This window comes from Diabrotica virgifera, chromosome 8, assembly GCF_917563875.1.
Source record: "Diabrotica virgifera virgifera chromosome 8, PGI_DIABVI_V3a".
Classification (NCBI taxonomy): domain Eukaryota; kingdom Metazoa; phylum Arthropoda; class Insecta; order Coleoptera; family Chrysomelidae; genus Diabrotica; species Diabrotica virgifera.
In genome coordinates this window covers 69,460,406-69,485,727 of record NC_065450.1, presented here as the reverse complement: position 1 = coordinate 69,485,727, position 25,322 = coordinate 69,460,406, and the positions used below count along the sequence as shown (strand labels likewise).

General features: G+C 32.5%; 1 protein-coding gene across 1 annotated transcript in view; it reads left to right on the top strand.

The window, feature by feature from the left end:
- LOC126889447 (uncharacterized) overlaps positions 1–25,322 on the top strand; it is a 50,471-nt gene that overhangs the window by 4,510 nt on the left and 20,639 nt on the right. Inside the window, exon 2 of the mRNA XM_050657762.1 lies at positions 9,883–10,071. Within this exon, the coding sequence (XP_050513719.1) occupies positions 9,883–10,071 (189 nt within the window). The remainder of the gene's footprint in view (positions 1–9,882; positions 10,072–25,322) is intronic.

Here is a 25,322-nt window from a genome sequence, read left to right as displayed (position 1 = left end):
TAATTTTTAAAACATTAATTGTCATTAATGTCACTTAATGTATTTTTTCATAGCAACCAAGGGCATCTGACATAATATACTTGACGACGGGAAATTATCAAACATTATCAGTTTAATTTTTATTTCTGTAGCTTTCTATTGGCCAGAATCTCATATGAATGAAATAATCATAGTTCATAGTAATCAAAGTATCCTACTAATACTAATACAAAATATGTCATTAGAATATAACAAACCATCCTTTTTCTGTGTTATTTACCTAGAGAAAGCGTTTGATAGAATCCAGTTAAAAGATGTGATACACCTACTATGACAAAAATTTACCACTGATATTATGATTTTACTCATAAAACTGATATAAAATATATATAAATATAAGAAATAAAATAGAAATGAAAGTCAATGGAATAATAACAGAATCCATAGAAGCAAACACAGGAAGCAGGCAAGGAGATTCACTAAGCTCTCTACTGTTTAACACAGTGATTCTCAACCTGTGGGGCGCGCCCCCTGGGGGCCCCTTTTAGTAATGGGGGGGCGTGAGTATATAAAAAACACCAACATTGACTAATTTACTAAAAGCAAAGCGAAACAAAATTCTGACAAAATAAAATACCCATGAACACTGACAAGGAGCTATAATTAAAGAGCATTGAATATTAAATTAATAATATCACAAGGAAAAAAATTCCTGTAGTGGCTGTATACCATAAATCACAAAAAAATTTTTAGCATTTTTTGTAATTTTTTTTACTAAATTAATACTAATTAATACTATATTAATACTAATTAATACTAAATATCAAAAAATTTAATGTAAATTAGTGACTTCCTTGGGCTTGTTCTGCAGAGAAAAGTTGACCGAAACAGGGTGTAACTAGAACATAATATATACACCTCCACAATAAATTTAATAGTTACAGAAGGACTGACTGAACTGATTCGACTAAGACAAAGACTGGTTGGTCAGAGTCAGAACTGAGAAGATGGAGTTGCAGGCAGACGATCGAGAATGTTCAAAATAACTCGGAACTTCCCGCGAAAAGAGACAATCTGTTCCGAATCGGTGTTAAATTTTTTGTCAAATGCTTAAGGTATATTATTATTGCATATGATATATGTTGCTATTGTACGAGGGGGGCGCGGTGAAAATAATTATGGAAAATTGTGTCGCAAATGGTAAAAGGATGAGAAACGCTGGTTAACATAATGTTGGATGCAATAATAAAACAAGTGAAGAAAAAAAGAGGGTACAGAATGGGCGATAGAGGGATAAAAATACTCTGTTACGCCAATGACACCGTGTTAGTAGCAGAGTGCGAAGACGACCTACAAAGATTGCGGCACGAATTCAACATTAACGCAAAAGAAATGAATATGAAAATATCAGTTCAAAAAAGAAAAAGCTTAATCTATCAGCCGACAACAATATCGAAGAAGAGGTAAAAGACCAAATAATTAAAGCCAGTAGAACGGCCGGATACCTAAACGACACAATTTGGAAAAACAAACACCTAAGATTGGAAACAAAGGCCCGAATATATACAGTTGAGTCCGCGAGTCTTTACCCGTGCGTCATTAATACCTGAAGAGATAAAACACATACTTTTTATTTAGCATCATTCTCTTCCACGCATGAAACTCATGACAAACCAGCTGCCGTTTGTTATTAAGTAACAACACATGTTATTTTTATGAACCATCTAGACTCAGTACACAAAAAGACGATTCGCTATGTTTTCATATTTTAAGCACAATTTGTTTGACGTTTCTGCTTTGTTTACTTTTGTGGCTGTCAAGCAGTTGAATTTTTTGCGGTTTTTGTCGAATTTTTGCGTTTTGAAGTTTCTTTATATTACACAAACAGTTGTTTTCACAACTAATTTTATATTGGGCTTTGAAATTTTAAGGTAAATAATTATATTTTGCCAATTAATATTTAAAACATACAAAGCTAACGTCATTCACACAGTAAAGAAATGATTGTGTTTAGATTTCCGTCAAAGTGAATAAAATAACAAAAATAAAATATGTTACTGAATTTTTTTATAAATTGTTTATTTATTTATAAATCAATAATAATATAAGAATTTATTAAGCTACTTCAAATGTAGCTGTAATTCTGCACAAAAATTGTGAAGCAAAACTTACATTTGACATTCTATATATTATTTGATAACGTCAAATTTTATAATAAAACCCGTAATCGGAACAGTAGCCACTTTCTGTCAGTTTTTGTTGCGTGAAATAGATTTCCGACTTATTTCGTATGCTTTAAATGATGACGCACGGGTAAAGACTCGCGGACTCAACTGTAAGTCAGTTATTAGGCCAGTTATGACTTACACGGCCGAAACAAGACCAGATACAAGCAAAACATGAAGACATCTGGAGACCAACGAAATGAAGATCTTAAGGATTGCTGGAAAAAGACTACAGGATAGGGTAAGAAGTGAGGAAATCAGATGCATATGTGGAGTAAACAATATAAATACCTGGGTAAAGAACAGAAACAGAAGAGTGGAATGAACACATAAGCAGGATGTCTGAATCAAGGATAGTAAGAATAGCCAGGCACCAGTCACCGTTAGGCGGAAGAAGTATATCACGCCCAAGGAAAAGATGGAATGACAACTTAGGGGCAGAATGAAAGGCACCGTTGAAGAAAAACAGGCAGTGCTGCCTATATAAAAGAAGAAAAAGAAGAAGAAGAAGAAAAAAATACTGCTTATACCTGACTGCTAAAATTTCGGAGTTATTGTTACATTAAGTATTAAGTACATTATCTTTGTTGAAGTTAATATATTAAGATGAAATATACTCGTTTAATTTGAATAATCTTCAATAATTTATACCCTAATATTAGTACCAGAAAAAATATGAATTTTACAAAACTAGTAAAGGCGTAAAGCAGATTCTCTATGTTGTCGGTTTACTTCAATTCAACAATCTTCTTTTTCCTATGTTAATCCTATCTTTTAATTCCTGAATATTGGCAGGATTTGTTGTATAAACAAATCCTGCTGCTTTGAACTGTGATATTTTTAAGTGGTCCTACAAAAAATAATCTAAAGGGCTCATGTCGGGTGATTGGCGGGGGCCTTCCAATCCATCTTCTGGGAAACACATTATTTAGGTATTACCTCACTATACACGCATAGTGATGTGAAGCACCTAGATCTTGTTGAAGCCAAATATTTTCGTTTGGGATATTTTTATTGTCTAAAAGTTTCCAATAATGAAATTTCTGTATTAAAATTTAATTGAAAATACTTACTTGAATTAGGAAATAATCGAGTCAACTCAGATTTAATCCTACTTTCACCCTGTTATAAATCATATAGGTAATATACTGTGTGGCTGATAAAAATTTTAAAAATAAAATTTAATGAAATATATTAAAGCATAATTTATAAAAATTTGTTTTGTAAAATGTTTGGTTTAGCTAGTCTACACTAGTAGATGTTTTTTATTATAACTATCTGCTCCTCTTCTAAAAAATTCTATGTAGTGGAATTCGTTAATTTGTAATTCTGCAGAGGTGATTGAAACTGTCACCCTCTATTTTGAAAATAATGAAATGGACTCGAATACTTGATAAAATAAAACTCATTCAATTTATTTCACCAAAACTTTGAATATATTTCTTAGTTTAATTTAAATGCATACAAAAAAACTTTGTACATGTTAAACGCATATCTACATAAAAAACGTTAAAAGGATTTAAATACCCTCTTTCCATTTAAGATTTCTAAAGAGAATTGCCATTTAATCTATACCAAATTTCAGTAAGACATGCAGTGCATGTAAACAACTATTTTAGTTGTTAAAAGTGTTCAAAATTAATCTACTCGTTTCATAGTAACGTTATATTATTAAAATCACTTCATCAGTTTTTCTCTTTTCTCTATTATTAGTTTTTATTGTATAGAATATAAATTATTGTAATCACTGAATAGATAGATAGTGAGAAAATAATCCTGTTAATTAAATTAATGAATAATTTACGGGAGTATACAAGTAACGGTTATCCAAAAATATTCAAACCTATCAAAACAGCCATCTCTATGTTCCTGATGACGACATCGCTGTCAACTAGTGATGTTGATTATACAGTAAAACCTGTGTTACCGGCCACCTGTCAAAATCGGCCACCTGTACTAACGGCCAATTTAAAAATTCACCAAACAAATTATATGTAGATTCCCTTATTTATTATCTGGTATTTACGGCCACCTTTATAATACGGACGCGGCCAAATAATCACATATATTTAAAGCACATTTTATAGAAATTTACGTGTTAATATCGGCCAAATTTTTTTGTCAACTTGTTGATAGAAATTCCCAGTACTATATTTAATACCTTATTGTACCTACCTAAAAAGAGATTAAATAATTAGGGTCGGTGTGGTGGTCATAAAAGAGGAAATGTTTGTCAATATTTATAAATAAGTACGGTTTAAGATTACAAAAGTTGACCGGAAAATATGGTGTTGTAAAAACTCAAATTATCAAAGGACTGATTGGGACCGTGCAAGTTCGGAAAAGCGACACCTGGTTTCTTCGCTCTGCACTTTTATTCGCACTTTTAATTATATTGGCCAATCATATGGTCCTGGTTACTGGATAATTGTCAAGGCCATAGTCCAAAAAAATAATAAGAAGAAAAAATTAGATTTAGGTTATGTTGTTTAAACGTAAACAATTGTATGTAGTAAATAAAATTAGTTATTAATATGCAGTACTGCAAGCAAAATACAATTAATTAAATTTACCTTTTATAATAATTGCAGATCATATCAATATTGTGAAGCAATATATAATTTTTCTTCTTAAATGAAAATAGGTATGAAATGTACGTCAATTTGACAATTTCAATTGACAATATGAATTATTTAAGAAAGTTGCAATATTTCTCCGCTATTCGCGCACGATCGTTTCGCGTATCCCTTCCAAGTACTTGCACACCGCGAATAAGAATAACAGTGAATTGGAAAATTCTTCAACAAAGCTTAATAACATCCCCTTTTTTTCGTAGTATTAGTAGAGTCCGTTCGTATATAGAATTATATTTGCTTTTAATAATAAAATAAACAAAGTTCCACTTATCTTTTATGTATTTATGGACTACACAAACTGGCAATACCGGCCACCTTTCTATATCGGCCAATAGTTCGTTCATTTTTAGTGACCGTTACTGACAGGTTTTACTGTAGTTACATTCGAGTATTCATTACAAATCGTTACTTTTGTATAAAGTAATCATTTACAGTATTCGTTACTTTGATTTTGTTACTTTTGTATTTGAGTAACGGTAATCATATCGAGAATCGTATTTCTCAGTAGGTAGGTTTGTACAGTGCGTCCATAAAGTAACGCATCAATTCATTATTTCGTAAACCGGCGACTTTTATTTTTAATTTCCGATTTTTTGGCATATATATAATACTAGTGACGCCATCCATCTGGGCGTGATGACGTAATCGATGATTTTTTTAAATGAGAATAGGGGTCATGTGATAGCTCATTTGAATGGGTATTCAATTCTCTATTCCATAATATAAACACTAACATAATTATTTATACAAGGTGTTCAAAAAAACATTTTTTTAATTAAAATAATTGAGACAAAAAGAAGAATGTACGTAGTTTATCTAATTCAAAATACGTTTTAATGTTGTCAGAAAACAGGAAAAAAATGTTTATTTGACAAATAAATATTTTTTCGCTTAAATTCAATGTTAAAGCTGCCACTCACCTGTCTCTTGTCATTTGAACATTTCGTTTAAGCGAAAATCATCATATTTGTCAAATAAAATTTTTTTCTGTTTTCTGACAGTAGTAAAATGCATTTTGAATTAAATAAATTACATACATTCTTCTTTTTGTCTCAATTATTTTAATTAAAAAAATATTTTTTTGAACACCCTGTATAAAGAATTATGTTAATATTTACATTGCTGAATAGAGAATTCAGTACCCTTTCAAATGAGCTATCACATGACCCCTACTCTCATTAAAAAAATCATCGATTACGTCATCACGCCTAGACGGATGACGTCACTAGTATACCATATATGCCACAATATCATAACTTAAAAATAAAAATCGACCTGTTTCGGGATTTTTTCTTAAAGTCGCCGGTTTACGAAATAATGAATTTATGCGTTACTTTATGGGCGCACTGTATAGTTATTCCGATAAATTGTTCGTCCGCTATAACGTTTCCCATGCGTCACGATTCATTTTCAAACAAATTAAATCAAAACTTAAAGTGAAACGTACGCCGATGTGTGTAGTATATACAGTAAAACCTTTGTTAACGGCCACCTGTCAAAACCGGCCACCTGTAGTAGCCGGCCAATTTCAAAGTACCCAAACCAAAATTTGTGGACTACAAAACCTGGTATTAGCGGCCACCTTTTTATATCGGCCAATAGTTCTGTCATTTTTAGTGACCGTTATTGACAGGTTTTACTGCAGTATATATTATACAAAATGTATGTACACATCGACGTTCGTTTCACTTTATGTTTTGACTTAATTTGTTTGAAAGTGAATCGTGACGCGTGGGAAAAGTTATAGCGGACGAACTATAACAACGACCTTCACCAATCTGTTTAAGAGTAAACAGTAGCGATCAACAGGTAGCAACAAAATATAACTTCGGGAGATAGTATCATAAACTTTGGCAACAGTGGTAATCTTTGACATTATTTAAGATTATTATTTTGACAATATCATAGTCGCGCTAAATGAAAGTAATAGAAAACGATTTTATTATTAATAAATAGATATTTATAAAAATAAACCAAAATGGGTGAAAATTTTATGTTTAGATAGGTATTTAGAAAGGTATTTGCATGAACTATCTATAATAATAAAACAATAATAAATAATCATTTTTTGTTGTGAAGCGAAAGAAATTTCGATTTTCGCATAATTTTGGCACGGTTTTTAATGGACTTTTTCTTGGAAGGTTTCACTTTATTTTCGTTTAATTTACTTTTTCCATTTTGTTAAACTATTGATAATATTTTTAGAATAAAAAATCATCCTAAAACTTTATATACTCGCATTAGAATTCGAAATATTTTTACGTAAAATATTCTTACCTACCTACATATAACTAAAACTCACAATTAACAACAATCTATTCTTTCAAAGAGGCCAACAACTTATACAACAACAACAAATATACAGTGAGCACGTAAAGGTTGGAATAAATTCATTTTCTCAAGAATGGACGATTTTGGAAAAAATACCAAAATAGGTCCAATTTTATTTTTAAATTGCGACTTTTTGGCATATGTATAATACTAGTGACGTCACCCATCTGGGCGCGATGACGTCATCTTAAAAATTTTTAAATGAGAATAGGGGTCGTGTGATAGCTCATTTGAAGGGAAATTTAATTCTCTATTCAGTAATATAAACATTAACATATTTATTTATACAGAGTGTCCACAAAAATTTTTTTTATTAAATTTATTGACACAAAAAAAAGAATGTGTGTAATTTATTTAACTCACAATACATTTTACTGCTATCAGAAAACAGGATATAATGTTTATTTGATAAATAAATATTGTCTTTGCTAAAATTCAATGTCAAAGCCGCCACCCACCTTCCTCTGGACAGTTTGAACATTTAGTTTAAGCGAAAAGCAGTGAATATTTTTCAAATAAACATTTTTTTTCTGTTTTCTGAGAGCAGTAAAATGTATTTTGGATTAAATAAATTACATGCATTCTTCTTTTTATGTCAATAAATTAAATTAAAAAAATGTTTTCTTGGACACCCTGTATAAAAAATTATGTAAATGTTTATATTAGTGAATAGAGAATTAAATTACCTTTTAAATGAGCTATCACACGACCCCTATTCCCATTTAAAAAAATCATCGATGACGTCATCAGGCCCAGATGGATGACGTCACTAGTATGATATGTATGCCAAAAAGTCGTAATTTAAAAATAAAAATTGACCTGTTTCGGGATTTTTTTCCAAATTTGTCCATTTTCGAGAAAATGAATTTATTCCAACCTTTACGTGCTCACTGTATAATAAATTAACTATCAATAAACACTACTTTCCTAATGTTGTTCTGAAGCTATTTTCTTGTGGCATTTTTATAATCAATTACTTTTTAATGGGAAATAAGCCACAATTTTACCAAAAAAATTATTTTATTAACGTTTCGAAGCCCAAAATACTTTCCTATGAAACAACAAAAACGAATTCTTAAATTAACACACTACTGCACTGAACAGATATCGATAAAGATGACAGAACAGATTAGAGAAAATCTTACGCAGGTTCGTCAAAATGACAGTGATAATTTCTCTATGTTGCCTAATTAGTTATTTAGTTATAATATGTTCGATTTCTTGTTAGAAATAAAAAATTTTAGTAGTTCCAAGATACACAAAATCTAGGCATGGGATAAAGAAGTTTATTTGAAGAAAGTTTATTTTTTTTCTTCTTAATGGCGGTACAGGCTCCTTTTTTCAATATTTTATTTAGTTATAGAGTAATTTCCACGTACTAACATATTTCTGAAATTGGGCTCTGTACCGCCATTCTTTATTATATTACGAATATGTGTGCTTATCTCGGAACGCGTTTGTTGCTACCTGTTGATCGCTACTGTAGCCTCTTAAGGGATAGAAATGATTTGATTACTATGATTACTTTTGTTACTTTTGCATTTGAGTACCGGTAATCATATCGAGAATCGTATTTCTCAGTAGGTAGGTATTTTGTATAGGTATTCAGATATAATAACGACCTTCACGAAGTACGAAGTAATCAGAGTAATTAAAGATACAATAGTCGTTAATCTCTCTGTTACGATTGGTACGAAGTAATCAGAGTAATCAAAGTAGATATAATAGTCGTTACTCGCTCTGATACGATTGGTACGAAATAACAAAGTAATCAGAGTAATCAAAGTAGATACAATAGTCGTTACTCGCTCTGACACGGTTGGTACGAACGAAGTAATCAGAGTAATCAAAGTAATCAAAGTAGATACAATAGTCGTTACTCGCTCTAATACGATTCGTATGAAGTAACGAAGTAATCAGAGTAATCAAAGTAATCAAAGTAGATACAATAGTCGTTACTAGCTGTGATACGGTTGGTACGAACGAAGTAATCAGAGTAATCAAAGTAATCAAAGTAGATACAATAGTCGTTACTCGCTCTGATACGATTGGTACGAAATAACAAAGTAATCAGAGTAATCAAAGTAGATACAATAGTCGTTACTCGCTCTGACACGGTTGGTACGAACGAAGTAATCAGAGTAATCAAAGTAATCAAAGTAGATACAATAGTCGTTACTCGCTCTAATACGATTCGTATGAAGTAACGAAGTAATCAGAGTAATCAAAGTAATCAAAGTAGATACAATAGTCGTTACTAGCTCTGATACGATTGGTACGAAGTAACGAAGTAATCAGAGTAATGAAAGTAACGATTTGCCTCTCTGTATAGTAATCGTTACTTTCGGTATCCGTAAGTAACGAGTACTTTGTAACGAATAGTTACTTTTTCAACATCACTACTGTCAACTAATGTTTACATCTAGTGCATAGTTTATGCGAACCAACTGTAGTCTGGTAATTATGCGTCTATTATTCCCAAGAATACCTTTTTCGTTTAAAATATTTCATTTGCCCCGTTTTAATGGCTCCATCCTGTATTTAGTTATGTTTACACGATCTTCCGAGATTACACCTTCTCTGTCTAGATTAATTCCTTGAATTTGTTGAATTAATATTAACCTTATTTTTCTTTGAATGCAGGAATATAAATTACATTTATAGCATCGTTAGTGGTCAAAGTTTAATTACTTTTCGTGGTTTTATTACAGGAAGAAAGACGTAGCACTGGCAGAGCATTAGCAACGGGTGTAATTATTTTTATAGTTGTAGTTGGATTATACCATGCGGTGGTGTATGGGCGATCAGGACTGTCTGCTCTGATGGGCGGATTTATCATTATGATACTGTACGTTGCTTCCCTGCTGTACGCAGCACACAGAAAGAGAAAACTCCAACGGGTAAGTGATGCATATTTGTTTTTGTAACTAATTTCTTCTCTTAATTATATTAGTAATCAATAAACATCATCATCAACCCGTATGCGTCCACTGCTGGACATAGGTCTTCCTCAGCTCTTTCCATTTGTCCCTGTTTTGTGCGACTTGTGTCCAGTTACTGATAAGGGTCGATTCTCACTATACCTCCCGTTTACTTTCAATACGCATGGCATTCCGTTTCCATAAAATATTATTAAATACAAATCATATAGTATATGCCCACTTTCCGTTACGTTTACCTACCATTCCCGAAGCTTTGCGTTCAATATCGGCCACGTATTTTTCGGCGACGCCTCGGATACCCTATGGATAATGTGAATATTGCTATTACGTCGCGGTTCAGTCACGTTTTTTTTTCTGCGACATGGTGTGACTTGTCGGGTAGAGTATGGATTGGGGGAATACGTAGCGGTTATGGATAGGGGGAATACATGGTGAGAAAAATTTGAACAATTAAAAAATTTATAGAACTTGTCTGACATGACTTTTTAATTTTGAAAATATAAAATACAATGATAATACATTTAAAGACGGCAATATTTTGGGCGGCTGTTGCCAAGGAATTAAAATATTTTCTTCATCCAATATCTTCTTAAGCAATTCCGCTGGTTCATCGGCGGATTGATAACCTCTACGGAATATTGTCACTCCATTTTTTGCGTGTTCGGCCGATACTTCTATCGATTGGTGATTTATTTCTTGCTATTTTGCCACACGTGTCTCTCTATTCTGCTATGTGGTTGTTCCATTCTTTTTTCTTCTATTTAGTGTCCATTCGTTTATACATCCTGGGATATATAGTCCTGAACATTTCAGGGACTACCTTCTTCGCTTTCCGGTGACACAATTATAATATGTCTGCTTGTTCCAACTGCCTCGCTTCACTAGAAACAAAGTTAGAGAACTATAGGTTCTTCCAAGTTGTGCGTTACCTTTTCCGCTTTCTGGTGACACAATAATTATAATATATCTGCTTGTTCCAACTCCATTGCTTCACCAGAAACGAAGTTAGAAAACTATAGGTTCTTTCAAGTTGTGCGTTACCTTTTTTGCTTCCTGGTGACACAATTATAATATATCTTTGTTGCGACTCCGTTGCTTCACAAGAAGCGAAGTTAGAAAACTATAGGCTCTTCCAAATTGTGCGTTACCTTTCTTGTTTTCCGGTGACACAATTACAATATATCTGCTTATTTAAACTGCGTTGCTTCACCAGAAACGAAGTTAGAAAACTATAGCTTTTTCCAAGTTGTGTGTTACCTTTTTTGCTTCCCGGTGACACAATTATAATATATCTGCTTGTTGCAACTTCGTTGCTTCACCAGAAGCGAAGTTAGAAAACTATAGGCTCTTCCAGTTGTGCGTTACCGTTCTTGCTTTCCGGTGACACAATTACAATATATCTGCTTGTTTAAACTGCGTTGCTTCACCAGAAACTAAGTTAGAAAACTATAGCTTTTTCCAAGTTGTGCGTTACCTTTTTCGCTTTCCGGTGACCCAATTATAATATATTTGCTTGTTCCAACTCCGTTGCTTCCCCACAGGTGAAGTTAGAAAACTATAGGCTCTTCCAAGTTGTGCGTTACCTTTTTCTCTTTCCGGTGACACAGTTATAATATATCTGCTTGTTGAAACTCCGTTGCTTCACCACAAGCGAAGTTAGAAAACTATAGGCTCCTCCAAGTTGTGCGTTACCTTTTTCGCTTTTTGGTGACCCAATTATAATATATCTGCTTGTTCCAACTCAGTTGCTTCACCACAAGCGAAGTTAGAAAAATATAGGCTCCTCTAAGTTGTGCGTTACCTTTTTCGCTTTCTGGTGACCCAATTATAATATATCTGCTTGTTCCAACTCCGTTGCTTCACCACAAGCGAAGTTAGAAAACTGTAGGCTCCTCCAAGTTGTGCGTTACCTTTTTCGCTTTCTGGTGACCCAATTATAATATATCTGCTTGTTCCAACTCCGTTGCTTCACCACAAGCGAAGTTAGAAAACTATAGGCTCCACCAAGTTGTGCGTTACCTTTTTCGCTTTCTGCTGACTCAATTATAATATATCTGCTTGTTACAACTGCGTTGCTTCACCAGAAACTAAGATAGAAATCTATAGGTTCTTCCAAGTTGTGCGTTACCTTTTTCGCTTTCCGGTGACACAACTATAATATATTATCTGCTCGTTCCAACTGCATTGCTTCACCAGAAACAAAGTTAAATTTTTAATTTATGAATGTTTTTTATATTGATAACGATTTCCGAAGTGAAAGTCGAAACGTCAAGTAAACTTGATTTCAAACTCGAATTGTGGCTTATGCCCAAATAAAATAGTAAATCTTATTTTGTATTTCTCACGCCGCGGCTCGCCGGTAAGAAAACAAATGTGAAATAACCTTTTTTTACATTGGTCCGCATGTATATTTTACATTTCTATTATTAAATTTTCTTCAGACCACATATTTCATCAAGCCGGAAAAAACACGTGTATTCGAATCAAAAATTTAGGGTAAAATGTTACCAAACCGGTACAAAAAGTGTGGAATATTAAATGGGGAAAGTAAACGCGACGTCTAGTGAGAATGGTGGTTAAATTAATGGAAGGTGTATGGAACGTGTATGGGAAGTAAACGGAACGTATAGTGAGAATAGAATTTTAATGGGAGGTGTATGGAATGGTTATGGAAAGTAAACGGGAGGTATAGTGGGAATCGACCCTAACACGCTTCAGATCGACGGTCCATCTGGTTGGTGGGCATCTTCTGCTCCGTAGTGCTTCTTCTCGTGACCTTCACTCAACAATACGTCTGATAGTCTGGTGACGTGTCCTGCCCAATTCCACTTTGGCGACGAGATACTTTCGACTGCGTCGTAGAACAAAAATAATAGACGCTGTCGAAAGAATCACTATACACTGCTAGCCAAAAGTCCCCTCCCTCCTAAATACTGAAAAAGTGTCAATCGGATTGAAAAGAAGAGAAAACAAAAAATGGATAACTAAAGATATCCTAAAATAGTCCAGGGTAATAAGGTTTTTTCCATGACACTCGAGGAGCCAGCGTACTGAAGCGTTTTCTCGACAGGTAATACCTATGAGAACAAATTGTAACTATTTCCTGCGTAGAATCTGGCGGCCATTTTTATTTATAAACAATTTAATGTCGAAAAACGGCATTTTTCCGTTTTTTTTTCAAATCAATTGAAAACAGTGTACCTTGTGGTTACATTAATACAAAAATCTTCGAGAGCATAGAAAAACCTTTAAAATGACGTATTACAAAGTTTTATCCACTTATTTATTGTTAATATAATTGAGAAAAAAGGTCTAAATTTCAAAAAAATTAATTTTGCAATACCTATTGTAAAAATTAGTATACAACTTTAAAATTTTTGTCCAATGAGGGTTCATTAGTGCTTAACATGTGACAAAAATTTCGAAGCGATTCATTTAATTGTTTATATTTTATTCAAATTGTTTTTCCCAGAGAGCTTTTTTTGCAATAACATAAGTCAGAAAAACAGAATGTTAGAACCACTCTGCAGGTGTCAAATGTAAGAGCATAAGCTAAACTTTCAAACCTGTTTAAAAATGTTAATAAAGAGTGCATTTATTAGCAATAAATAATTATGCAAAAGTCTCCTCAATTTTTACTTATAAACAATTTGAATAACTTTATTGTTATGGCCGGTACAATGAATTTTTTGCACATTCTAAAATATGGCATTTTTATACGAACTTAGAAAAAAATTAGTGAGCCTAGGTCAATTTTTTTTTAATCCACAGCTAATTTATTTATGATAAATAAGAATCAAAAATAGCGCTCTTCCATTTTAAAAGACACGAAGTATTCAGAAAAATTTTTGGATTTATTTGCTCTTTAAGGGAGTCGTCAATAAAGCTTCAAAAATGAAGTACAAACGCGACCCGCAAATCCGTGCGACCTAAAATTGAAATATTAACTTCAAAATCCTACAATTTTTTGTAACTTGGGAACCAACCAATGGATTTTAATGTTTTTCTTTTAATTTGTATGTACTTTTAGCGTACGTTACAAATATGGAGTCTGTTGATTTATAAATTATTTAATAAACAATTTAATTTGTTTAAAACATTTTTTTTCAGAAAAAAATTTTTTTACCGTATTTTAGATGAACAACTACAATGTTATGTATGTAATAATTGATAAGAAATTGTAATAAATATATTATTACTACACTCACCGGCACAAAATTCGGCCACCCAAAATTTTTGATTGTTTAATAGTTTATAACTTTATTATTTGTGCTCCGATTTTTAAGATTCTTGCACCAATTTGTAGATACATATATTGATATCGTTTCGTATTTTTCCGGTAACAAAAAAAATTTGTTTGCATGGCATTATACAGGGGTGAATGGAAGCGTTGTATTTTCTACTAACTTTAAAAAATTCTGTGGAAAAACGGAAGGGCTTATTTTGTGTCATAGTCCTGCCATATTATTCCAGAGACATCACTAAAATTTTGGTTTTTGAATTATCCGAATATCTCTTTTCTTGTAAGAGCTTTATCATTTTTTGTAAGTAAAACACTGATTGACTCATAAAATAGAGGTTGGATTGATAAGATTAAAATGGCCCGCATGCAGCCCAGATCTCAATCCTGTTAACATTTATGGGATGAATTAAAAAGAGCTATTCGTCGTTATCCCAGGCCTCCAGAAAATTTGGTACAGTTATGGCCTTGGTAGAGGAATATAGGACTATTCCCCAGGCAATATTAACACACCTTTATTCGATGCCAAACAGATTGCGAGAAGTCGTTGCTGCAAGAGATGGACATACTCACTATTGAATTGTTTCGTTTTGTTGTTAATTTTGTTTTGTTTTTTTTTTTATTTTAATGCGCTTGATATTTTTAATTAAATAAACCTTCAAAGCAGTGTTTTTATTTACAGCTCTTACAAGAAAAGAAATATTCGGATATGTACTTCAAAAATTAGCTTATAAATAGATGTTTACATGCACTTTTTACAAAAAAGTAAAAAATGTCTCCACTTAATAGTAGCTGTTGTACATACTTTCCAAATGAGTTTTTCTCACATGGAATGTTTTTTAATAGAAAATATAAATAGTTACTCTATAGGTACATTTTATAAAATATTTTGGCATATATTTTATAATAGTGTCGTCATCCATCTGAGCGTGATGGCGTAATCGATGATTTTTTTAAATGGGAATAGGGGTCATGTGGCACCTCATTTGAAAGAGTGTTCAATTGTCTATTCAGTAATATAAACAATAATATATTTATTTATACAGGGTGACCAAAATAATAATTCTTGAATTAAATTAATTGACGCAAAAAGAAGAATGTATGTAATTTATTTAACTCAAAATACATTGTACTGCTGTCAGTAAATAAAAAAAATTATTTCACAAATAAACATTTCTTCTCGCTTAAATTAAATCACAAACAATCTCTTTGCAGTTTTAACATTTAATTTGAGCGAAAATCAATGTTTATTTGCCAAATAAACATTTTTTTCAATTTTCTGACAGCGATAGAAAGTATTTTGAGATAAATAAACTGTATACATTCTTCTTTTTTCGTCAATTAATTTAACTCAAAAATTATTTTTTTGGCCACCCTGTATAAATAATGATATTAATGTTTATATTACTGAATAGAGAATTGAACGACCTTTCAAATGGGGTGTCACACGACCCCTATTCCTATTTAAAAAAATCATCGATTACGTCATCACGCTCTGGTGGATGACGTCACTAATATGAAATATATGCCAAAACATTGTAATTTAAAAATAAAAATCGACCTGTTTCGGGATTTCTCCACAATCCTCCATTTTAAAGAAAATTAATTTTTTCCATAATTTAGCCCCTCCCTGTATATATTATATATTATTCATAACAATTTTTTATCAATTATTATATACATAACATTACTTGGTAGTTGTGCACCTAAAACACGGTAAAAAATTAAATGAATTGTTTTTTTTTGTTTAAATAAATTAAATTGGTTATTATAATTTATTAATCAACTGACTCCATACTTGTAAAGTACGCTAAAATTACATTCAAATTAAAAAAAAAACATTAAAATCCATTGGTTGGTTCCCAAGATACAAAAAACTGTAGGATTTTGAAGTTAATATTTCAATTTTAGGTCGCATGGATTTACATACTTCATTTCTGAAGCTTTATTGACGACTCCCTTGAAAAGCAAATGGAGCCAAAAATTTTTGATGAATACTTCGTGTCTTTAAAAGTGAAAAAGCGCTATTTTCGATCCTTATTTATTATAAACAAATTAGCTATAAATTTTTAAAAAAATGTTGCTAACTTTTGCCCTAATTGACCTAGGCTAATTTTTTTTTTTTAAGTTCGTGTAAAAATACAATCTTGTAGAATATGTAAAGAAATGTTTGTACCGGCCATAACAAAAAAGCTATTCAAATTGTTTATAAGGAAAAATTGACGAGACTTTTGCATAATTATTTATTACTAATAAATGCACGTTTTATTAACTTTTTTTAAACAAGTTTAAAAGTTTAGCTTATGCTCTTTTATTTGACACCTGCAGAATGGTTGTAACATTCTGTTTTTCTGACTTATTTTATTGCAAACAAAAGCTCTCTGGGAAAAACAATTTGAATAAAATATAAACAATTGAATAAATCGTTTCGACATTTTTGTCACATATTACGCACTACAGAGCCCTCATTTGACAAAAATTTCAAAGCTGTACACTAATTTTTACAATAGTTATTGCAAAATAATTTTTTTTGCAATTTAGACCTTTTTTCTCAATTATATTAGCAATAAATAAGTATTTCAATTTGTGTAATACGTCATTTTAAAGCTTTTTCCATGCTCACGAAGATATTTGTACTAATGTAACCACAAGGTACACTGTTTTCCATTGATTTGAGAAAAAACGGAAAAAATGCCGTTTTTCGACATTAAATTGTTTATAAATAAAAATGGCCGCCAGATCCTAAGCAGGAAATAGTTACAATTTTTTCTCATAGGTATAACCTGTCGAAAAAACGCTTCAGTACCTTGGCTGCTCGAGTGTCACGAACAGGGTATATTTTTGCCTTATTACCCTGGCCTAAAACTGATACAAGAAAGGAGGGAAATGAAAAAGGAAGGATCGGAAGGAGAGGGACTACTTGAACTTGAAGGAAATACTAGGCAATAAATGCAGAAGTAAAAAAACAAGAATGTGTGTGTACTTTGTACGCATGTAAGAAGTTATACTTCTATTATATGATTTCAACTAAATAAAATACTTTAAACAGTTGATTTTTATTTTATTTAAATATTAAACTAATTTTAATACTTACCACTTTCCAAAAATCCAACAACTTCCAAAAATAGACGAAGTGAAGTATGAAAAATAAAAATGTTTTAATAATACATATTATCTTACTCCCGAGGAAGACAAATCCAAAGATATAAAAATTATAATTATAAGTTTACTAAAAACACTAATATATTCTTTCCATACATTTTTTGGACTGATACATACATAACTTAAAAGATTTAACGAACTGGCATTAGACAGGGAGATTCGCTGAACCCATTAATACATATTTAATCTGAGAATGGATAAAATCATAAAGAAAGTTAAAAAAAGAAGAGGTTATAGAATGGGAGAAAAGGAAATCAAGATAATGTGACATTATTTATGATGCTGCTCACAACCCGGCCTATTTATTTCCGAAGCTTCTCGGCGTTACGAGAAAAGGCCAGACCTTACCAGGGCGTTCGAGGCGAGCGCTGCCGAAGTATATATAAAGAACCGAAATTCGTCCGCAGGCCAGTCAGTTACTAATTTCGACGCGATATTATATTGTTACGTTTTTGTGAACGGGTTTGAAATGTATTTTTAAAGTAGATAAATAAATATTTGCAAATGAATTAAATAAGTTAGTATGTAAGTGTAAAATAAATTAGATATATTGTTGTAAAATTAAGTGTTAAATTGTAAGTGTTATAAATTAAACAATTTCGGGTAAGTCTTTTATTTATTTAATAATAATTAAAAGTCAATTCGCGTAATAGTTCACAAATAAAATAGTAGAGTCAACCGCGTAAATCAGTACAATAATCTGCTACGCCGACGACGCCATAATAACAGCGGACAATGAAGATGACCTACAAAGATTAATTAAAGAATTCGAAGACACGGTTCTCATATACAACAGGGTGATCTCAACAGAGAAAACTAAATCGATAGTAATATCAGCGAAACCGAGACGTTGTAAATTGGTCGTAAATAACAAAATAATAGAACAAGTGATGGAAACGGAATACTTGGGAATAAAACTGTCAAGCTACGGAAAAGTGGAAAAAGAAGTACAAAAACAAGTGAACATGCTAAAAAGTGAAGCAGGATGTCTCAACAACACAATCTGGAGAAACAAATACCTCACAATGGAAACGAAAACCAGGATATATAAATCAACAATAAGACCGATAATGACGTACACAGCGGAAACAAGAGCAGATACGGCGAAAACACAAAGGCTGCTGGAAACAGCAGAAATGAAGGTCTTACGAAAAATAACAAAACCAAACTCTGAGAGACAGAGTAAGAAGTGAGGAAATACGAGCGAGATATGATACAGAAGAAATAAACATGTGGACCAAAAGAAGAAAAATAAAATGAAATCAGCACATGGCAGTGGCGTGCGGTGACTTTTTCGAAAGGGGAAGCGATTCAATAAGGATATAAAAATATTTTCTTAAGGGTCGAGGGTCGAGCAACTTTCCACCTGATAACACTCTGATGCGCAGGGGCTCTCTATCAGCAAAGTACTTAATTATGTGAGACGTCCTGCGTACAAGGACTCACACACTAAATCCGTGACGCGTGAATGCGCGAGGCACTCTATTCCCGCTATTTCTAGTGACTAGTGACCTATCATTGATCTGTATTGCTAGCTCGGGCCTTGAGTCCTCGCGCCGGGCTTGGTTTTCTAAAGAAGAATCATATTAAAAAAATATACTCCGAGGCATTTTCCACAACACACAACTTTCACTAAAATGACACCTATTTATACTCGAGGTTTATTCTCCTATCAACTTCTGATAATTGTTGAATGCAGTCTTTTTTAATGGATAATAGGGCTAACTTTCAAAGTCTGTCTTCGCTTGTTGAATTTCTTTTAAACTCTTAATTTGAAACTTTTAATGCATCTTAATACTGCAAAACTTCGTTCAACTGATGCACTTGTGGCTGGGATAGTTAGTAGTACTAATTCACACAACTTGACCACTTCACACAGCGACTTGTTTAAACCAGTAGTTATACAGAAATCCCAGATTTCTGGGTATTTCTTTATCATTCATGTCAGTTGTTTCATAAATGATATGTACTTAACTGAGAATGCAAAGCTGGGATATCAAAAAATTTTCATTATTTAATTCTTAATGACATAAATTCCTCTGTGGGAAATTTTGATGAATTATAATTAGAAATATTAAGATTATATATAATTCTACAAATTTTAAATCGTTAAAATTTTGAAAGCTAGAATTCATTTGTTTTAGAATATTATCAAAAGGTCTCTTTGTTTCCTCTGTTTTCTCTGTCTCTCTGTCTCCGAAATTATCAATCTTCATTATTTTTCTTTCATGTTCAAACCCCATATGTTCAGTTTTATCCCAAATATTTTTAAACTGCTCTCGTTTTTTTTTAATTATCGTATTAATAAAGTCATCAATTTGTCTTATAAAAATGCAATACCATTTGATTTCTGTAAAATGTCAAATAAAAGATCAGTAAAAGGAAATATCTCTGCAAAAAGATTAAATCGAAATATTCTTTAAGCGAATGTATGTAATACCTAAGCACCCCTTAGCAGCAGTAACAGTCGGAGCATCTCACTTTCGGGAAGGCGATACGACGAGCGCTTCCATGGCATACCAAAATTCGCGCGACTAGTGGCTGCGGTCATTGAACCCTGACCAATTTTAAAAGGGACAACTGCATGACAAGCGGCGATTTTGAGATGCGCTTCTGCCAGGAGTGGACCAAATAGTTGAATTTTGAATTGTGTGCATATTGAGTTCGTTCGTACGCGATTAATTTTTAATATTTTTCAATGCCTATTGGCTAGGTAATATGTAGATTATTTGAATTAGGGAAAAAATTTTATTATTAAATATTAATTAATAATATATTTTCTTATATCGGCTAATAAATAGGGAAGCGGCGTTTCCCCCGCTTCCATGGACCGCACGCCTCTGGCACATAGAAAGAATGACAGAAAATTGAATAGTACGAATAGCAAGAGATAAATCGCCAAATGGAAGATCATTGGGACACCGAGGAAAAGATTGTCGGACAATGTCAATTGAGGCTAAAAACAGAAGTAAAACAGGCATTGAGCCTATTTATAAAGTAGGAAGAAGAAGAAGAAGAAGAGATGCTAAATATATCAGAGAAATCAGTGCAGAAAAACGACCAACAAACACAATATACAATCATACGAAACCTATAACAGGAAAAGCACAAACAAATATTCGAGAAGTAAATGATAATCAATCAAACAATATAAAAAATGAGAAAGAAATAGTAAAAATATGGAAGGAATACTTGGAAGAAATATATGCTAAACATGAAATACAATTATAGAAGACGAAGTAGACATGAATAAATTACAAGGGAACAATTGGAAACTAACTAAAACTTCTAAAAATAAAAAAGGTGCAGGAATCGGCAATATACCCATTGATCTAATACAAGCAAATACTGAGCAATCGATAGAAATGTTACTTCAACTTTTGAATAAGATACAGACTGGCGAAGAATAAAGAAGAGTGACAGGAGGGATTGATAATAAAAATACCCAAAGGAACGTGCAATAACCCTACTAAGCGCTACTGCGTTTGGTCATCAAACTGATCGTCCTATATTTGGAATGAACAACTCAGTTATTAGCCATTCTTCCGGAATTTTCCCGGTACATATAGGTATTATATTATAATAAATTTCGTTAAATAAATCTACTAGTAGTAGGGGAGCCCGAGCGAAAATTTTTGCAGTTACTCGAGCGCGTCAGATTATGCCATGGGGAGAAACCTTGTACCCTATAAATGTGCCCCTACCATATATTGGATCTTAATACAAGGGAGTTCGTTAAGGGAAGTCCGAAAAAAATCTATCCTTAGAAAAACTTGAAATCATCAGATTAAGATAAGGTAAGTTAAGTACGTACATGCAGAAAAGTGTATAATGTTTCAAAAATCTGACGGTTTTAGCGGGGCGTAAGGAAATGGGTGAGTCACAAAGTTTCACAAGAAAATATTTCGCGAAATAAACGTCAGATCGAAATACTAAAAAATACGTGTCCAATATTTTTTTAAAATCTATCGAATGATACCAATCACGACCCCCTACGGAGAGGGATGCGGGGTAAATTTAAGATTTTAAATAGGAACCCCGCGATATTACGCGAAATAAACATCAGATCGAAAAACTGCAAAATACACTTATTCAATCAATATTTTTGAAAATATATCGAATGACATCAAACACGACCCCCACGGTGGTGGGGTGGGGTTACTCCAAATATTAAACAGGAGCCCTCGTTCTTTTATTGCAGATATTGATTTCTTACGTAAAAATAAGTTACTTATATTCGAGACATTTTTTCGAATTATGGATAGATGTTTTAACTTAAAAAATGGAAAGTCCCCACTAAAATAGAAAATTTTACTTAACTTTTTTTGGTTTTAGGACCTAATCTTCACAATCCAATAGGTCCCCATAATGCTCGAGTGACTGCAAATTTAGCATACTTTCCTACCCTGCTAGTATATTTATGTGATTCTCTCTTAGTAATCTTAAAATTTCTGTAGGTATTTCCTCCGGTCTCATGGCTTTATCATTTTTTATACGTTTTAGTGCTTTTTTAATTTTATAAATTTTCCCTTTGGTAACACAGTGGAACCCCGATAAGTCGGCCCTCGATAACCCGGAAGTCCGGCTAACCCGGACCGACTTTCATCAGATAAACATTTTGATTTTCAATATTTTGTATTTTGACAACGACCCGATTTGGGTGTCGAAACGTTAATAAAATTATTTTTCAATTTAATTGTGGCTTATTTCCCATCAAAATAGTTACATAATTATCAGTAGTAATTGCACAAGAGCTCTGAAATTATTGAATTTTTCCCGAGTGGCACTTTGACAGTTTTAATTTCACGAGCCGAAGGCGAGTGAAATTATGTCAAAGTGTCACGAGAGCAAAAATTCTATATTAATTTCAGAGGTCGAGTGCAATTTGTTGCGATTATTTCATGAATAAAACTGTTCAAAACCAAAATTTAATTGTAATTTATTTATGTAAGTACCATTAAACACACAGTTTTTATAAATATTTGACGATTGAAAGTCATCACTTTTATAATTTTTAAAACATTAATTGTCATTAATGTCACTGAATGTATTTTTTTCATAGCAACGAAAGGCATCTGACGTAATATACTTAACGACGGGAGATTATCAAAAATTATCGATTTAATTCAGATTTCTGTAGCTTTCTATTGGTCAGAATCTCCTATGAATGAAATAATCAGACAAACCTTTCAACAATAAAAATGTATGTAATATAATATTTGAGAGATGTGTATGTGTGTAATTTGAATTATACGATAGTCGATAGTAAAAATGACTCACAGCACACGCCGCAGAAACAACAGGCACCTGTCTGTAGTACCTATCCCTTTTTATTTCAAACTGTCTTAGCATTGTTTAGGAAAGACTATTTAAAAAATTCTTTTATAGACAATGGTCTTTAGTTTTCACTCTTCTTAAATAATATTACATCGTTGTGACTGTATTGTGTGTCTTGTATTGTTCGCTTCCGTTTGCTTACGTTTGTGTTTGGTGTTTTTTTTTTCAGTAATTTTGATGTGTAGGTACTGTGCATATTTATAAATATATTTCATGTTATTTCAATTCTAACGGAGTTTATCTGTAAGTATACCGTATTTTATTAATTTTTACCATATTCTCCGGCTATCTCGGATTTTCGATAACCCGGATCGGCCGCGGTCCCGATTAATCCAAGTTATCGAGATTCCACTGTAATTGTAGGATCACATTACACATGATAATAAATAAAAATGAAATATAGAGGTTAATTATCTGTAAATCACATTCACCCAGTAATAAAGGAAAACACATACACCAGATCAAAGTTAAAAATATTTTCAAGTAATTTTATGAGCTACATTTATGAAGACTGCTATCGTTTTGTTTTTGTATATATTGATATAATTTACGAGACCTTTTACCGGTAGTGATAAAAAAATAATTTAGGAGTAATTCAACCTGTTTTCCCACAGGAACATAAAATATATTTGTGGTAGTATATTGTATACGTATGGTCGAGTTCATTTAACCTCTTCAGCCCCAAGAAAAAAGTTTTTATTTTTTTAACAATATTTTCTATTTTCTCTCCTCATTTGTGAAAACAATAAACGAAAATCTATAAAAACTATAATAAAATTATTTGACAAACATAATATGACATGTCCAGCATAATGGACATCAGGACTTAGCTTTCATATAATTTAAGTATGAAACTGAAAAAATATTCTGGTTCAGGAGAAATACACATATACATTTTTCATTCTGTACCAAAAAATATCGTCTTATTAGTTCATCCAAGAGGTTTAGGCAACGCGATAAGAATTTCTATTGCTGACACAGCATATTGGCAAATGGTCATGGCATCTATAGGCGGTAACTGGAAAACTGTAGATCTTTTTACAGGAATTATGGGCACCTCATCTTCAGATGTCTCCGGTTTTCTTGAAATAGACGCACTAGCTTGTCTCCTACTTGCAGGCTTACCACCCTAGAGCTAGTGATCTTCCAACATACAGCTTAAATTCCTGAAAATCCATTTCCTTTGATCATTATCGCTATCTTCACTGACGAAAAAATCGTTATCTGTAAAAATAGCCTCCAATGCACTTTCCATCAATATCCTTTTACTATCTGTAAATAAACTTAAAAAATGTGAGTATAGTAACATATTTGGCTAACTAAGTCCCAATGTCCAAAATGCTGGACAAAAAGTTTAGAGGACCGCTAACGTGTCCAGTTGTAATTATTTTCAAATATATATTTACCACAAATACGTCCAATCATCAAGTAATATACAGTAAAAACAATCAATACTTTAAAGTACAGAAAAACACTACAAATTACTGTATTTTTGTGGAGCCGCCATCATAATATAAAAAGTTTCACTACATGTAACAACAAACTACCGAGGTAGGCGCTGTTGTCGAATTTTTCAAATGAGTAAATTTGACTGATAAATAGGAAGTCCAATATGCTGCAATATAGGACGCAGCGATGCCCAACCCGAATATTAACCGTGTAATAAATTGGTAAATATTGTCCAGCCGGCTGGACCTATGGACTGAGGAGGTTAAGAGAGTAGGCGCATAATTTCGTTTCAATGCTTTTTAAATGCATTCATTTTTTTCGAATCCTGAGAAAAGTAATAAATATTTTTGAAAATTTTAAACACAGAATGAAAGATTACATCATTACCGAGGGTAGAAACAGTGCCGTTTTATCCATTGGGCGCCTGTGGCGGCCGCACAGGGGCCCGGGCTCCGGAGGGGCCCGTAGGGACCCTTCCTTTTATTAATAACAAATTAAAGTCCGCTAAATAATCGAGGACCATATTTTTTAAGTGGAAAAAAATACTACGAAATACCGGCGATTTCGATATGGTATTATTTTAACACTGATAAGTAAGAACTGTGACAACTTTTAAACCAAAGACCGATTCATCAGAAAATTGTAGAAACTGTATGAAGCTGGAGACCAAGCGTATTATAGAAGATTAAATGAAAGCAACGCTTATAGAGTAAAACCCAATGGAGGAAAAGAGAAGTGTTAAAGCTATTTATTGTTACTCGTGCAAATTATTTTCAATTGAAAAAAATAGTTTAACTGATTTTGGATATATTTTACCTACTGGAAATATTTGAATAGTTAACTAAAATCTCACGAAGAAATTAAATTTCATCTGAATTCTATGGTTACATTAATAACAAGATCAGTTTGAGGTAGATGGATCATCAGTTAAATTGGTGTTATAGACGCTGGCTTGAAAGAACAAGTAGAACGCGAAGCTGACTATTGAGTAAAGGTCCTAAGAAGAGTTCTTGTCACCATT